A 17,901-nucleotide genomic window follows, 5' to 3' on the forward strand; every position below is an offset into this window, starting at 1 on the left:
CTTATTAAAACATTCTTAGGACCAGGCATGTATATGTTACTTACGGCTTAGCCAAGAAAAACTGTCTGCTAAAACTTTAGATACCATGTGGTTATACACAGAAGTATGCGAATTTTTCACATATATTGCTCGGTATGTTGAACTAGTTCATTTGACGTACACCTCATCCTTCTGGATATGAATAAGAATTCTGGGCCTTTTAACTGGTTGTTCTGGGGCTTTTTGGTCATCTCCCCTCATCGTTGCTACTCAGAAGTAGCATTCTCGAAAGAAAAAGACAATTGTTGAGTAAGTATGAGTTCAGCAAAGAAGGCAGTTACTAGATACATGTCTTAAGCTTGAGTCAAAACATTTGGTGAAAGTAGAGTGAATACACTTTCAGAAAGTGAGGAGGACATAATATCAGCATATTCATGGTGTAAGTTTTTTATCATCTGAGAATAAACTTATTTTTCCTATTCAAATTATATTAAATTTTTATACTAAGTGCCAGTTTATAGAACACAGCATAATGCTGAATGAGTTTTTACTGAATGCTAGCAAAATTATGTCTCTCAGATAACTGTTTTCAAGGCTGTAGTAGAGTCCTGTGTAAGGAAAGTTAATGTAATCTTAGTAAGTAATTCTAGGATTGGCCATTGACATCAAAATTTGAAGACCTTATGAAGGAAACATGAAATCGCCCCTTTCAAAAGACTTAATTCTCTTGCTAACCATGTAAAAGTTGCAAACAGCTAAAACTTGGGTCCTTTGATAATCCTTCTGAAGAGCTTTTATCAGCGACTAAATTAATATATTTTTTAAAGATTTTATGTATTTATTTGACAGAGAGAGAGAGAGGCAGCGAGAGAGGGAACACAAACAGGGGGAGTGGGGGAGGGAGAAGCAGACTCCCCGCCAAACAGGGAGCCCGACGTGGGGCTCGACCCCAGGACCCTGAGTTCATGACCTGAGCTGAAGGCAGACGCTTAACGACTGAGCCACCCAGGTGCCCCTAAATTAATATTTTCATTGTCCCTCCCATCCTACTGCTATTGTGTCACTGGGTCACATTACCAGGAAAGCCATCATCGTGTGACCCTGTGGAAACCTATCTTCTGGCAGATGTTAGCTGCCATCATTGAAAAATGGGACGAAAAAGATGACAAAATGGAATTTGTGGCAAAGAAAAAATAGCGAAGGTTGTTTTGTTTTGTTTTGGTTAGCACTGAAGTACAGTTCATTTTAAAAATCCATACCCAGGGTCGCCTGGTTGGTTCAGGCAGTAGAGCGTGGGACTTTTGATCTCGGGTTGTGGGTTTGAGCCCCACGTTGGATGTAGAGATTACTTAAAAATTTTAAAAAAGATCTTTTTTATTTCAATTTTTTATTTAAATTCTAGTTAGTTAAAAATCTTAAAAAAAAAATTAAAAAAAAAAAATCCATATCCAAACCTTGGCACTTGGAGATGAGCTACAGAAAAAAAAAAGTCATGACTTTTGGGAAGTTTGATGTAAACACAGGTGCCAAATCCTGCTGTTAGGTGCCAGGCTGGTAGGAACCAGTTTGCCAAAGCTTATTTTCTAAGATACACATCATGGGTCACAGCTCAGAAATAACCTCTCCCTTGTAACATTTCTGCTTTTGTCTGTCGTTTCCCTTTCACCTATCAAATCTCACCAAACAGTGCTGCATAGCTATCTCCATTGTTTCCTTAAACAAACCCCAGCTACATTAAAGAGTTTGTGCATGGAGACTTTGGGAGAACCAAGCCAAACATTGGCTCTCTAATGAATGTGACTGCAGACATTCTTGAGCTGGATGTTGAGGTAAACCATTTTATTGTGGAAGTACCCATTTGTACATTGAATTCAGCCAAGGTTATGCTTTTGGCGGGGGGTGGGGGGTTGGGGGGGTGGGCATTAAGTCAAATAGGTATCTATCTCTACTCACCTTAACAGGTATTTGAAAATGGTCAAAATCTCACAGTAGCATTGTATTGCAGGGAGGGACTGTCCTTGGAATTTTTATCTTCTTAAAAAATACAAGATCTCATTTATGATCCTTGCAAATATATAGCTAATTTACATGGGGCGTGAGGTCTTAAACCCTTAAATGGAGCAAGGAAATGAAACTTAAGAGCCCTTCATATGTCCTTTGGACTCTACAGAGTTCATTCCCATACCTATTTTGTTTTATAAAAAATTTAAGGCAGACTACTCAGAAACATACATTCAGGACAGGTATAGAAAATGGGATGAGCCAGTGGTTATTAATAAAAGCAGTTGTATAAGGGACCCCTATGATGTGGTACAAATTTTCTGCTCTTAGAGTCTGAATTGAAACAAGGTTAAATTCTTAAGTATTTATAAGAGTGGATTGAATAGGTCCTTCGGCAGTTCTCCATAAATATATTTTCTCATTTGAGCATCAAAAAGGTACTGAGTCACAACTGTGCTCCTTGACAAATACCTGATGAAGGATGGGGTCCCTCTCCCGTACCTCCCTACCAGCCAAAAACAATATTAGGAGACTAGCATTTTGCACTTGGGATTAATATCAGTTATCAAAAGAAGTGCGTATAGTTGCCTCGTGTGCAGACAGCTATGGTAATCACATATCACTGGAGCATTATCAGCTTACCGGCGATTCTCTTGAGTGCTTCCAGCAAGATTTTATAGAGCTCCTGCAGTACGGCCACCGACAGCACTTCCAAGGTTGCAGGGAGCCTTCTCAGAGGGACTGTTATTTTGAGGAAGACAACCTTGTGTTAAAGAAAATCTCACCTGCATTCATCTTCTTTGATCTTAATTCTCAGAACAACTTAGGAATGTCAAGAGTCATGGGCCAATGTTCCTCATCCCTGTTTGTCCATCGGGAATCACCTGTAGGGCTTTTTAAACCTCCCCTGCTTTCAACACATACAAGACTATGTGACCTGCAATGTTTAGTTTTCAGGCATGAGAAACAACCCATTAGCTTATATATGGGTGTTCAGTATGTGGCCATGTTCTGAAATAGAACCAAAATATCTTCTTGGGATTTCTAAAAGATACACATGTACACACACAATAGTTATTTGGGCTTTTCTAATAAAATTTTTCTGATTCTGGCAGTGACTCATAGATTAATTTAAAAAATCACTTGTGGGTAAAGCATTTTGGGTTTTAAAATTTAAGTCTCAAAAAAACCCGTAACAAGACATGGGCACAGTGGACTTTTTTAAACTTCTCAAATTAGGCCCTTGAGGGTAGTTAAACTACTTCTAAAGCCTAGGACATGATTGTTTTATATGGAGAAAAAAAATAGTCTGCTACTGTAATTTCATTATGACTTAAATCAAGGTTTTGTTCTAGAAGAGCCAAACCAAGTGAGTAGAGATAAACTGATTTTAAAAGAAACAAAAATTCTGAAATGATACACAATGATCATTTATCCTTTTCTAGTTCTTTCATACTCATTTATTTCTCATTTGGTTGCTAAGCTACAAATAACACCATAAGTGAATAGACTACTTGAGTGCTTGTTAAATGCAAGATGGGAAAATGAAAATGATCTGAAGAATAAAAGTTGCTGAGACTTCTGAGGGAAAGTTGGTGTTGCTCCCTGAATTTCTTTCTTTACCTATAAATAACATTTACAAAATTTAGATGTACTCTAGTCTCCTATTGGCCAAAGGTACAATTAATTTAACCAGCTGAGTAACCAAATACTCTGTGAATTCAGAAACAGACCTTGGGCCCAAGAATCTCAAGACCTAGTTATGGATTTTAGAGTGTTGAATTGTGGTATTCAATGACTTTTCTTCAAATGAAGCTTTTTCTGCCTTATATTAAAACTATTAAGTTTATGCAGCATTACCAGCAAATGCTTACTGGAACAGTAATATGTTTTCATGTCTTGTTTTCTTCCTTCTAGTCTGTAGATGTTGACTGGCCCCCTGCTCTGGATGACTAGCTTTCAAATTTGGACACACAGAGTAGGGTTTTCGTGGCATGATGTGGACCTCCATTCAGCATACACTGTATAATGGCTGTTAACTCACCATTACAGTGTCTTGGAAACCATTTGGATCATGTTGATCTATGTATTTTAAAATTTGTTGTAACATCTCAGGATCTATGTATGTGTATATTTTGTGTTAAATGTTCTAAGGATGTCTTACGATTTTTCTTGTTCCCTCTCCAACCCCTACATGCCAGACTATGAATAATGAAAACATTCTCTTAATTCTTTCATTTAGAGAAGTACACAAACAGGATACGTTCTCTGATAATCTGAGAAGCTATAATTTCTTTTAGCAAAATTTCCCTCCACAAGACATACCACCTTCAAAATCATGTTCTAAATTTTAAAAATGATCTTGATAAAAGTTATATCTAGATTTATACAGCACAGTATCCTATAATATTCTAAGATATCAAATGCAAATCTAACATCATTAATATTTTTCCCAGTAAGCTTTAATCAAGCTATTACCCACAGAAGTACTTTTTGTATAATCTGTCACAAATCTTAATGACTTCAAGTTACTATTTTGACGACTTAAAAATATCAGTATGTTTCCTGGGGAGGGAAAGTGAAACCTTAGGAATTGAGGCATACCCTGTTAAGAGACTTCCATAAATCTTTTAAATAAGGAGACACAAGTGCCTTCAGTAACTTCAAACCCAGGGATAAGATTTTGAAAAATTAAGATTGCTAAACAATCTGCTATTATACCAGAGTGCTTCAATATATTATCCAATTTCAAACATCTTCATCAAGTGGATAGGGTATTATCATTTCCATTTTATAAATATGAAACCAAAGAATGAAAGTTAAATGATTTATCTAAAATTTTACTTCCATATCAGGGGCTAAAACTGAAGTTTCCTGGTCTCTAGGGTCCTTTTTTAATAACTCTTGTTATTGAGCACCCACTGTGTGAAGGAGGCACCTGAGAATGTCATTTGAATGCACTAACCCAAAAATAGTAATAATTAAAATAAACAAATGCACTAACCATCAGAAATGACTTTTGGAATTTAGAAACCAAATCAAGGAGCTTGCCAAAAAATAGCCCAAGTATATTTCATATGATCTTACATGATTACCACTTGTTAATAAATTAATCATCAGTTGGTACTATGAAGAAGGAAAAATGAAATAAGCTAAACCTAAAGAAAATAGATGGGTCATTAAGAGAAACGTTTCAGCAATCTCATTAAAATTTCAGATTTAAGTAGTAATTTCTATCACCCTGATTCAACTATCTGAGAGCTTATTTTAGAACACATGTGACTTGGATAGTATTGGATGATTGTTTCCCATCTCTTCATTAAGCATACTTCATAGATACCAAGATGTATTATTCATTTTAGAAATCAGGAAAATTATTTAATTGACATGAAGAAGTTTCATATGTGAATACTAGCAAATAATTGTTTCACTATTTTCAATGCCAGAAAATAAGAAAGGGATAATAGAAATAAACTTCTGATAAACAGGTAAGAACTTTTGTGTGAATGTTTCTCTGTTTCTGGGGAAGTTTTGCTACAAAAAAAGATTTAAATAATTTGGGAGATAGTCTTTTGCATGTTTCTTTTTAGCACAGCTTTGAATTTAGTGGAATCTGCAAAATGGAAAAATTAAGAACCTCCTTAATAGAAGATTTCTATTTCTTAAATTTCTATTCCTGACATTATGCAAAATTTCAAGCAAAAAGTAAACATTAGCTGTATATACTTTACTTATTCCATATGTTCATATATTATGAGACACAGGTTGTTAAAAATCAGTGGAGGTCTGTTTCATGCAAGAACTGGGAACATTAAGTAATGTAATATAGTGTAATATTGGTTTCAGGAGTAGAATTTAGTGATTCATCACTTAACAAAAAACACCCAGTGCTCATCATAACAATTGCCCTCCTTAATATCCATTCATAGCTTTTTTTTCCAAAATTTTATTTAAATTCTAGTTAAATCTTTAATAACACTTAGAGAAAGGGCCCTTTTTTACTTCTTAGTATTTCTTTGTCCCAAATATAGTCTGTTATTTAGTTTAGGAAAAACATCAACTCAACTCTGAATACCTGGAAAAGTTAGAAATAAGGAAAGGATGGAGAGGAAGGAAGGGAAGAATTTACCAAATAAGCAAGTAAGATAACTGGTTACATTAACAAGTTATATGAAATAAACTTAGAAGTTAAATTTCCATTTCTAAAAAGAAAAACATCTTACTTAGGCTGATCTTTTCTTTTGAAGCTTTATTATTGATTTTTAAGCCCATATAAAAGAATGAACTTTGATGCAAAGTTTTCTGATTTTTAAAACTGGTGCCCTTTTGGTGCCTGGGTGGCTTAGGTAAATGTCTGACTTTTGATCTCAGCTCAGGTCTTGATCTCAGGGTAGAGTTCAAGCCCCATTTTTTTTTTTAATGGTACTTTTTTTATTATGGAAAATACTGTTTTTATGATATTCATTTAATTTTTTTCATCTTGAAATAATTTCAAACTGGGCGCCTGGGTGGCTCAGTTGGTTAAGCGACTGCCTTCGGCTCAGGTCATGATCCTGGAGTCCCGGGATCGAGTCCCACGTCGGGCTCCCTGCTCATCAGGGAGTCTGCCTCTCTCTCTGACCCTCCCCCCTCTCATGCTCTATCTCATTCTCTCTCTCAAATAAATAAATAAAATCTTTAAAAAAAAAAAGAAAAAGAAATAATTTCAAACTTACAGGAAAGTTGCAAGAAGTACAAAGGACCTCCACTCCCCCAAACCATTGAGCCAGTGATGTTCCATCACCCTGAATACTTCAGTGTATAATTTCTACAAACAAGGACATTCTTCCACTTCGCCACAATAGAACTATCAATTCAGGAAGTTAACATGGATATTACAACCATGTAATCCACAGAGCCCACTCAAGTCTCACCAGCTGTCCCAATAGGTACTTCCATAGGCAGGGGATCACCCTTTGCACATAACTGTTATGTCTCTGCAGTCTCCACCAATCTGAAATAGTTCATCTTTCCTTGGCTTTCATTATTTTAACATTTTTGAAGGTTTCAGGTCAGTTATTTTGTAGATTGCTCTTCAATTTGGGTTTGCCTGGTATTTCCTTATTATTAGATTCAGGCTGTACCTTTCTAGCAAGAATACCACGTGAGAGATACTAACTTCTTGCATCTTATCAGGTGTCATACAATTTTGATTTGTGCAGTTACTGACGACTGGATTTTAATCAGTTAATGAAGGTTGTGTCTGCCAAGGTCCTCTACTTTTATTCTTTTTCCCTTTAATTAATACGTATCTTGTAAGGAGACCATCAAACATTCATCCACTAGTTTTAGCATTTACTGAAGATTTGTCAAAAACTGATCTAATTCCACCATTTCTTTTACATTTGTCGGTTAGCATTCCACTGAAAGGTAGAACTTTCCCTTCTTGTGGATTTGTGGGTTCCTATTTTGTTCGATAGGTTATAATTTGTTACTAACAAATGCAAACGCATGCACACACACGCACACACACACACAGTATGTTTCTTTACATATATTGAAAATAGGGAGTTGTATACCAGTACTTCCAATTCCAACCTTATTCTAGTTTTCTCCCTTTTTTATTTGTAATACCTTTCTCTGACAAAATCTGGCTCCCATTAGCCTTAATATATTTACTTGTAGATCAGTCCCCCTCATAAAAACCTCTTGCTGCATCCTTATTCCAGATCCCTGAGAGTCCCCTCCATACTACTACCCCCAAATGTTCTCCTCAGGCTTCACCCTGTATCCCACACTGGGCCCCACCTTCGCCCCTGTGGCAGTACCTACCTCAGAATAAGCTCAGAATAAGCGAATGACATTTGTCCTGAATTATCAGGAAGGGAGACAGGCAGGAAATAAATCAGGAAGGCAGAAAATGAAAATCTTTTAAAAATGCATTTTAGTACTCTACAAAAATTATAATTTCAAAGGACAGTTACATATTCAGGTATATTCAGCTATAGCTTTACAAAAAATGCATGTTTCTAAGCAACCAAACTACCTTTCCCAAGGAGGATGCTATAAATAACAAAATCTCACCAGTATTTTTAAAGTCAAATCACAACAAAATTTTAAGAATTTTAGTTTTTCCATTTATTATATTACCACACAAAAAAATCACTGTATACAAAGATATTACAAAGGTAATAAAATATTATGTACAACAAAAAGGATTTTGACACTTTACAAATGATTGCATCCTTTTAACACATTTAACATTAAATAATTTGAGAACTTTAAAAAAACTCCTTTCAGTACCTCTAAATTTATTACAGTTACTAAGAAGCATATAAAAATATGTAGCACACCATGAGAGATGATGGACTCTGAAAAACAAACAGGGTTCTGGAGGGGAGGGGGTGGGAGGATGGGTTAGCCTGGTGGTGGGTATTGAGGAGGGCACATTCTGAATGGAGCACTGGGTGTTATGCACAAACAATGAATCATGGAACACTTCATCTAAAACTAATTATGTAATGTATGGGGATTAACATAAGAATAAAAAAAAGTCAATGAATATCAAAAAAAATAAAAATAAAAAAATAAATAAATACCAGAAATTTTGCCAAAAAAAAAAAAAATATGTAGCACAGTAAAAAAACAGGATAGTGCCATTCTGTAGGGTTCTGAATTCATCAGTTAGCAGTATTTTTCAGTACATTCTTTTAAAACATAAAGTCATCTCTGAAGGATTCATCTGGTCTGAACCATGACCCCAGTGAAGCCTCCTGAGAGACTTCTAGACACAGATCCCCAAATACTCCATCTTACCTATTTCTTACTACATTTTAAGCAAAGCTATACTGTTTTGATTAGATAATAAAGAAGAAAAATAGGTAAGATGTTTATTTTTATCAAAAACTTTTTTTTATTTACTCTGCTGATATCCCTGAAAACTCGATTTACTGAAGCACCAACATTTACTAATTATTGTGTATTACTACTCACACATAGGTGTTTAATGAAAATTTTAAAATTCTTTACATTTTTGAAAAGTCCAGTAGTACACTGAAGTTTTGGAAACAAGTGATAAGTGACAAATGATAAATTCCACCCTCTTTAAATAGGTCATTACTAGCAGGTGGTATTTTTTCCTAAAGCCATAGACATTTAAAATAGAAAAATACTTAGAAAATCTTTAGAAGAAATAATTGTTTAAACACTTCGTCTGTGTTTTATTAGTGATGGCAGTGGGGACACAATGGGGGCTTTTTGATCTCTACTTTTGTATGCATGAGAAAAGTTATAATTACTTTTGAGATTCAGTCTTATTCACCGATTTTAAGTTTGTGCTTTAAATTCTAAGATGTATTAAACTATTAATTTGACTGAGTCTTAGACAATTGGATATAGACAAACCATACATTTATCTCTGATTAGTTGCCCACTCCTGGCCTTACAATGTTAAATAGCATGATATTTTTTATTCTATGTGATACCAAAAGCATCCTAATTTTGCCCCTTTCATACTTAACCCCTGAAAACTAAACAGATCAGAAATCCTTCAGTGGCAACTTCATTAGCTATGATGAGGTTCCCTTTTAGGAAGACAGTCTTACTACCAATTCATAATCAACTTTGGCAAAGAAATTAAGGGTCCTAGGACTTCAGAACTGAAGTCATTAAACGACCTTATCTTTGCTATATAATAGAAACTGGTTCTGAAAAGAGTAAGGCCAAAAGAAGGGCCTTCAGATCTGGGCAAAACAGACAGCCACTCTAAAGAGAAACCCATCTCAGGGTTCTTACTAAAGAATCTAATCCATAGCGATTTTTCTCACTCTGCCATGTATCAGAAGGAGTTTCTGGGCTTAGAGATTAATCAGGGCCACAGGATTACACACATATTTATTAATATTTGATTAGCACTATACTATTTACAGTTTCTTATGCATCATTTTATTTAATACAACACATCTTGTGAGGTAGGTAAGCAGGGTATTATCTGCATTTTGTATCTGAAGAGAGGCCCACAAAAGGCATGGTTTGTTACATATTACATAACGAGTATGTGGCAGAGCTGAAGATTCAACCCAGATGTCCTGACAAAAAAAAATCCCTATTCTTGGGCGCCTGGGTGGCTCAGTCGGTTAAGCGTCTGCCTTTGGCTCAGGTCATGATCTCAGGGTTCTGAGATCGAGCCCCGCATTGGGCTCCCTGCTCAGCGGGAAACCTCCTTATCCCTCTCCCTTCCTGCCGCTCCCCCAGCTTGTGCTCTCTCTCTGCCAAATAAGTAAATAAAAATCTTAAAAAAAAAAAAAAAAAAAAAAACTCTATTCTTTCCATTTCTCCATGCTATTTAACATCACATGGCAATTTCTTTAATCCCCTAGTATATCAATGTATGATATAACAAATTATTTGGTGGTACTGGGCAGCCTGGATCACCAATTCCAAGCCTCTCTTAACATGGACAGTCTCATTTTTTTTTTCCTGAAACATTAGGTTAAAAACTGACAGCCCAGCTGTTAGAGAAACCCAGTTACCAATTTAAAAGACCATTATGATAGCAGGTTCTGATGACAGAAATCAGAATAGTAGTTTTGAGGAGTAAGTAGATTGGCAAGGGCATAAAGAACAGAGGCAGAGTGGACAACATGGCAAAGGCATGAAGGCCTGGCAGCCTGAGAGAGATTTTAAGCAATGCCAGCTTGTTGCAGGGTTTAAGGATAATGTGGTATTATTTCTAACCAGAGCATATTGAAGATTCTTGTGGGGGAAAAGGAATGAAGGCCTATACTAAGGAAGCACTAGGAATGAAGGAGGGACTAATGCAAGACATTTTTATGAGGCAGAATTTAAAAGACTTGATAACTAAGGACAGTAAAGGAGAAAAGGAATAAAACATGATTCAACGTTCCAATTAATATCTGGTGTGGCAGGGTAAATGGTAATGCCATTAATGAAAGTAGAGAATGCAAAAGGGGGAGGCAGTTTATAAAGGCATTTGGGTAGCGTGAGAGAAAGCTGAAACTGGGCACTGATGAGGTTACCCAGGGAAAAAAAATAGCACCAAATGAGGGCTGGGGTTGAGATTCTAGAAAAAAGTCAACCTCAGAGAGGAATCTTATCTACCACAGAAAGCTTGGAGGAGTATCCAAGAAGGGAGTAGCCAATAGGAAAGAAGGTTATGGATAGGTCAGGCAGAGTAAGGACTGATAAAAAGACACTAGATTTGACAAGTCTCTGGTCACTTTTCCTAGAATATCATAAGAAAACAGAGGGAGCACCTGGGTGGCTCAGTCAGTTAAATGTCTGACTCTTGATTTCGGCTCAGGTCATGATCTCAGGGTCGTGAGATGAACCCTGGGTCGGGCTCTGCACTGGGCATTATTATCACCATTAATATTCTCTCTCTCCCTCTCTCTCTCCGCTCTTCCTCCCACCCTCGAGAGTACACATGCCTACCACCTGCCCCCGTGCCTCTCTCTCTCAAAAAAAAGAAAAAAGAATGCAGCCTGCTTAATATTCTCTCTCTCTCCCTCTCTCTCTCCGCTCTTCCTCCCACCCTCGAGAGTACACATGCCTACCACCCGCCCCCATGCCTCTCTCTCTCAAAAAAAAGAAAACAGTAGGAGGTGAAAGATTAATAAGCCAAAGAATGACTGGGAGCTGAGGAAATTGAAGCTGAAAGCATTTCCTGAGTCTGGATGTGAAGGAAGGAACATGAAGGTAGTAGGAAAGATTGTTGTTTCCCTTTTTTTAAGGCTAGAGAAGACGTTTATCACAGTTATACAAAGAAAACCACCACTAAATGGTGATGTGAGGATACAGAAACAAGATGTGAGAGAGAGCAGGGCCCAGGGTGCGAGTAGAGTATAGAAAGGCAGAGCGGCACTTTTTCCTTGGAAACTGTGAAAACGTAAATATATTTAGAGATAGATGAGAAATAGGTTGCCATATTCTTTTTATGTTATAAAATAAATTCTATGATCAGTAAGTAGTACCTGAAAAATGAAAAAATCCATTGGAAATACTCTAAACACAGATGTAGCAGTACCTTAATTCAGCTTACATGGGGAAGGGCTGGACAAAACAACCCTGGAAGACAAGTCAGTTGCTTATTTAATGAACAAAAATCCAGTTAGATATTCTAACAGTCTGTGTTTAAGCTGGCCAGTGCTAATTAATACAAAATTATAGGATTCTGTATTTTTTTAAAAAAAGCTCACCACCTATCAACCACTATCTGGAGATATCCTGGGTTCATTCATATTTTGAAAAGAAAAGAAATGATGCCTTCCACATTTTTTATTCTCCCTGGTAAGTTCTTCTAAAGTATGTTATATGCTTATGGTTTTTTTGTTGTTTTTTTTTTTAAGATTTTATTTATTTAACAGAGAGAGACACAGCGAGAGAGGGAACACAAGCAGGGGAAGTGGGAGAGGGAGAAGCAGGCTTTCCACTGAGCAGGGAGCCCAATGTGGGGCTCGATCCCAGGACCTTGAGATCATGACCTGAGCCGAAGGCAGACGCTTAACGACTGAGCCACCCAGGCGCCCTATGCTTACGGGTTTTAAAATTATATAACAAATGTTTCATTTTTAAATAATAATTTCTGAGAAGTATTAATGGTACTTAGGTGTTTTTAATCTTTTTCTTCTTCTGCTTCCTAGACTATCCTAACCCCAAGTCTTATCTTGCTCTCCTTCCCATTTCCCAGTATCATTCAACTCAGAATTTTTATTTACATGATATTCATACATTTCCCATTTTGATTGTTCCAGTAAACTTACTGGTTTGGTTGGACACTGTGTAAATGAAATGACACACTGTTTCTAGCTCAGAACATGCTTAACATTTATGGCAGGTTCTATGTGTAAAACAGAGTAAGTCTTCAGTAAGTCAGTTACTTAGCATCATGACAATTCCATCACAACTAAGATTACTGCCTAAATTCTACCATCATTTTGCCGCTGGGATTACTTTGCTTTCAGATGGTTTGGATTACCATTATTAATCCTTTGACCTGAAGGTGCATGATTCTGACATAAACCCAATGTCACATTATAAAAATCATAAACATCTAATTAAAGCTGTTCTTTCTTTCAAAAAAAAGTTCTACTAGTAGTACTTTGAACATTCAATAAATATTTACCAAATGCTTAATAATGAGGCAGACCCTCTTCTACAAACTGAGGATTCAACAAACAAAACACAGAAATTTTTACCTTTGTGAAGCTTATATTCCAGTATAGGGGAAAAAATAAAAGTAAAAAATAAATGCTTAGTAAAGGTCAGATCCTGGTAAGTGCTATGGACCAACAGAAAGGAAAGAGGACATGGAGTGCTGATGTGTATAGACTTGAGGAAGGCCTTGATCAGTGACAGTTGAGTGAATCTGAAGGATGTTAAGAAGTGAGCTATGCATGTATCTGAGAGAAAAATAGTCAAGGCAGAGGGGACACCAAGTACAAAGAGTCTGAGGCACGGATATACTTGGTGTTTTGAAGAGAGACTATGAGGGCAGAGTGCCTGGAGCTGAATGAGGAGAAGAAAACAGTAAGAGATGAAATAGGAGATGAAGTATGAGCCTGCCAATTTTAAGGACTTTGGTCTTTTTTTTTTTTTTAAGATTTTATTTATTTATTTGAGACAGAGAGAATGAGAGAGACAGAGAGCACATGAGAGGGGGGAGGGTCAGAGGGAGAAGCAGGCTCCCTGCCAAGCAGGGAGCCCGATGCGGGACTTGATCCCGGGACTCCAGGATCATGACCTGAGCCGAAAGCAGTCGCTTAACCAACTGAGCCACCCAGACGCCCAGGACTTTGGTCTTTACTCTGAGTAGGAATGGGGAGCCACTGGATGGTTTTGAGCAGATGAATGATACAATCTGACTTGTTTTAAAAATAATCATTCTGGCTACTTTGGAGAGAAGAGACTATAGGGCACAAGGAGGAAGATCAAGAACTCAGTTTTGGATATGTTGAGTCTGAGCTGGATTTTTGTTCATTAATTAGGTTTCTAAGTAGAGATTTCAAATAAGTAGTTTTACATACATGCGTAAGCTCCAAGTATGGAGGTCAGAGGCTAGGTCTAAGCTAGGGATAAAATTTACGAACAAAGAGCACAAAATTGGACGAGATCACAGTGAGTGAGGAAACACAAGAAAGAAGACAGGCCTACGGAAACTTCTTCACCTTAAAGACATGGGTGTAAAGCTAAACTCACAAGCGATTTAAAGGTAGCTATTTAAAATGGTCCAAAATGTAGAGAACTTCCCCTTCCTTGAAAGCTCACTTCACTCTCTTCTGTCCAAGTTAGATTTTTTTTTTAAAGACTTTATTTATTTGAGAGAGAGAGCATGCAGGTGCACACGAGTAGGGGTGGGGAAGGGAGAGGGAGAGGCAGACTCCCTGCTGGGCAGGGAGCCTGATGCAGCCGGATCCCACGGTCCCTGGGATCATGACCTGAGCCAAAGGCAGACACTTCACTGGCTGAGCCACCCAGGCATCCCCTGCCAAGTTAGACTCTTAAAGATTTTTGACTTATATATAAATCTAAGAAACTCCAAAAAGCCTCAGAAAACCCCTTAGGGGTCACCTTGGCCTATGGGTCTCAAAAATAATAAGGAAATCATTTTTCTAATGACACAGTCATTACAGGTTTTACCTTAAATTTGCTTAAAAGCAAATATCAGTTAATTCATTTAACTAAGAATACATTAATACAATATAAAAGAAGTATAAAAAAGTGTATTTTGAAGAACTGGAGCCTTGCTCTCATTTTCTCCTCATTCTGTACTGGGAAAATGGGGTAGGACTCTAAAGACAGAAATTCCATGGCACACAGTTATCGGGTCACATGTTTCAAAAAGAAGAAACAGTTTTTAAATTTCTATTTCAGAATTTCCCCTATATGATACTTTCCAGCTTTGAATTCAATATACCCAAACAACCATTTAAGTTTTACAAGTTACCTTGAAAAAAATCAAATGCAAATGAGTCACCTAATTGCTCATTCTGCATAGCGCCAATACTAGAATACTGACTATGAACAAAACCATGACTGTTTGGATTAGTACCGTTTGATGGTCCTGCCTCATTCATCATACTGTTATCTGTGCAGTTGAAGTCAGATCTCTCAAATGCCTCCGGCTGTGGAACAAACGCAGCCGTACTGGAGCCAGCGGCTGCCGGCATGCTGGGAGAGGACATCTGATGGAGCCGTCTCAAGTCTCTCGGGTCTAACACTGAATTACATGAAGGGTTTTCGAGATTCATGCTCACAAGTCTCGGATTATCAGTCTCCCTCATGCTGTCATTACTAGGTGTTATCATATTCATAGGGCAATTCGGCAGCATGTTGCCATCAGAAATACCATATAAATCAGCTGGTGACATGGATGGTGCTTCCATTCTGCCTATGTCATTCGAATTGTTATAAATACAAGCATTAGAGGCATTCAAATCACGCTCAAGAGGCATTTCCAGATATGGCGAGATACCTTGTGGATTAGAGGAAAGTGTCCCTGTTGAAAAATCACTCAGTGGATTCGTACTGACTGTGCGCGGGGTGGGGTGGGCCCCTGACGACCAACTGGAAGAAGCCTGAGACACCATGGAAGGTATGGGTGAAGTATGATGTGACAGTGCATTTGAGATGGACACAGGTGAGGAATAGTAGGAATCTGCTTGACTTGAAACACCGGAAGTCCTGGGCATTTCTGTCAAAACTGCACCATGAGAAAAGTCTGATTCTGTGGAGAGGAAAATGTATTTTTATAAGCTGAAATAAAAGTATAAAAAACATTATCTCTAAATTAAACTTGCATAAACACACTAATAAAAAAAATTTCCAAGCAAACTGATGTAACGTTTTAGAGAAAAATATTAAATAGCACCAAAATTATTATAAGAGTCCAAAAAGCTAAATTCTGTAACACTTACTGTTTTACAAATACCTATAAAATAATTTTGGTAAGTTATTTTGGCATAGATAGCTTCATTCCAGTTAAATATTTAGCTTCTGAGGCTCTATAAAGTGAAAAATAAATCAGAATTTCAGGGATGCCTGGCTGGCTCAGTTGGAAATCCTGATCTCGGGGTCGTGAGTTTGAGATCCAGGTTGGGCGTAGAGATTACTTAAAAAATAAATTTTTTTAAAAAATCGGAATTTCAGTTAATGGGAATCTAAATAGCCAAAATCATTTCATATTCACTACGTTTAGGAGAAAATAGAGGGATAGAAGAAATGCTCATTAGGGATGATTGAAAAATACACATAACTTGCTAAGATATATTAAGATATAACTCTAGGGGCACCTGGGTGGCTCAGCTGGCTAAGCGTTTAACTCTTGATTTCAGCTTGGGTCCTAACCTCGGGGTTGTGAAATCGAGCCTTGAGTCAGGTTCCCTGCTGGGCATGCAGCCTGCTTAAGATTCTCTCTCTCCCTCTGCCCCTCCCCTCTCTCTGTCTCTCCCCATCTCTCTAAAAAAAAAAAAAAAAAAAAAAGATAATTCTAAGGTACTACAAAATTCCCAGTCAGAAAAAAATTAAGGGTTCTGTATTTATTTATATAGTATATGACTGCTATACATACTAAACCAGGAAAAAGCACAGATTTAAGAATGTAAGGGGAAGAAAAGACTTCTGGTTACATAACCCTGGTTCAGTGATTTAAACCAGAGGTTCACAGCTTTTTTTTTTCTGTAAAGGGCCAAATATTTTACGGTCTATGGGCCATACAGCCTCTGTTGGACCTACACAATTCTGCCACTATAGTGCAAAAAAAGCAGCCATAGACAGTATCTAATCAAATGAGCATGGCTGTGTTCCAGTTAAGCTTTATTTTTAAAGATAGGCAACTGGCCAGATCCAAACCATTTCTTCCATGACACACTGTAATTAAATAAAATTACCACCATACGAACAAATGTAATTTCTCAAACAATAAATCCCAAAAACATAATCATAGTTTCCAATAGGACCTTAAGAAGTGGAGATCAATTCATTTAACATTCAAAGCATGAAAAAAGTTGGAAAACAGTGAAGAAGCAGTTTTCATTCCTAAGAATGGAATTCTAATATATTGGGCAAAGCACTGGTCTTTTGACCATAAGGAATACTCTATAGGATAAAATACCTTTTTTGATGAATCTTCCTTCTCCAGTTGATACTAGGGTACCAGGTCTAGGTCTTTCAGGAAAATTAACTGCTGTGATAAAGTTTTTCCATTATTAAATGCAATTTAAAAAAGAACATCAGTTAAAATTTAGAAAACTGAATAAAGCAAAAAACCCAAAATCTATTTAAATACAAATCAATCCAAAATAATCTTACCACAGTCTTGCCACAGTTTCTGGAAAAGTAGAGTTGTTTTTTGTTTCTTTGCTTTATTGCCATAAGTATCTGGTTAAAAAGAAACCAGGAAATCATCACAGACAGGTTTATGCTGCTTCTCCTTTAACAAATAAATAGGTGTTTTATTCCCATAAGGTGCTTTAAACAAATGTATGTAATATGGATTTAGTAAGTGTTGCAGAATGTGTCCCAAGTCAGTTGGAAAGGGTATAATATTCATCTTGTTTTCTTATAACACCTATAAGTCAACAATGTCAACTAATGCAATAAAGGCAGATAAGGACCAAACCAAAATGGAGACCACTCTGAGTGGCAAGCTTTCCATCTTAAAAAGGGCACAATAAGTACAAAAACAGAATCTCAAATATATAATACATTTTGATAAACAGTTCAGATACTCTGAAATTATTCTAGATTCCTTTCCAAAGAAAGGCAAAGAGCAGAAGGACCAATCGATTAAAAAAAAAGTCAACTGGGCGCCTGGGTGGCTCAGTCGGTTAAGCGACTGCCTTCGGCTCAGGTCGTGGTCCCAGGGTCCCGGGATCGAGTCCCACATCGGGCTCCCTGCTCTGCGGGGAGCCTGCTTCTCCCTCT

The 17,901-nt window shown here is 37.1% G+C and overlaps 2 protein-coding genes across 7 annotated transcripts in view; one reads left to right on the forward strand and one right to left on the reverse strand.

Moving 5' to 3' along the window:
* Positions 1 to 4,676, forward strand: part of PUS10 (pseudouridine synthase 10) — a 68,455-nt gene extending 63,779 nt beyond the window's left edge. For 2 of the 3 annotated variants that reach the window (XM_045884938.3, XM_064572479.1), the window contains 2 exons: positions 1,709 to 1,808; positions 3,898 to 4,676. In XM_045884938.3, the coding sequence (XP_045740894.2) occupies positions 1,709 to 1,808; positions 3,898 to 3,936 (139 nt within the window). In that variant the 3' untranslated portion in view covers positions 3,937 to 4,676. Of the gene's footprint in view, positions 1 to 1,666; positions 1,809 to 3,897 lie in introns of those variants that run through there. The other variant, XR_006792523.3, reaches the window with a different exon arrangement.
* A 3,210-nt stretch (positions 4,677 to 7,886) lies between these two features.
* REL (REL proto-oncogene, NF-kB subunit) overlaps positions 7,887 to 17,901 on the reverse strand; it is a 39,420-nt gene continuing 29,405 nt past the window's right edge. For 3 of the 4 annotated variants that reach the window (XM_064572476.1, XM_045884941.3, XM_064572478.1), the window contains 3 exons: positions 17,287 to 17,355; positions 17,090 to 17,161; positions 7,887 to 15,703 (listed from right to left, as the gene is read on the reverse strand). In XM_064572476.1, coding sequence (XP_064428546.1) covers positions 14,913 to 15,703; positions 17,090 to 17,161; positions 17,287 to 17,355 — 932 coding nt within the window. In that variant the 3' untranslated portion in view covers positions 7,887 to 14,912. The remainder of the gene's footprint in view (positions 15,704 to 17,089; positions 17,162 to 17,286; positions 17,356 to 17,901) is intronic. The other variant, XM_045884940.3, reaches the window with a different exon arrangement.

The sequence above is a fragment of the Mirounga angustirostris genome, unplaced genomic scaffold (genome assembly GCF_029215605.1).
Source record: "Mirounga angustirostris isolate CCGP_5_RB_7025 unplaced genomic scaffold, mMirAng1.0.hap1 SCAF_10, whole genome shotgun sequence".
NCBI lineage: Eukaryota > Metazoa > Chordata > Mammalia > Carnivora > Phocidae > Mirounga > Mirounga angustirostris.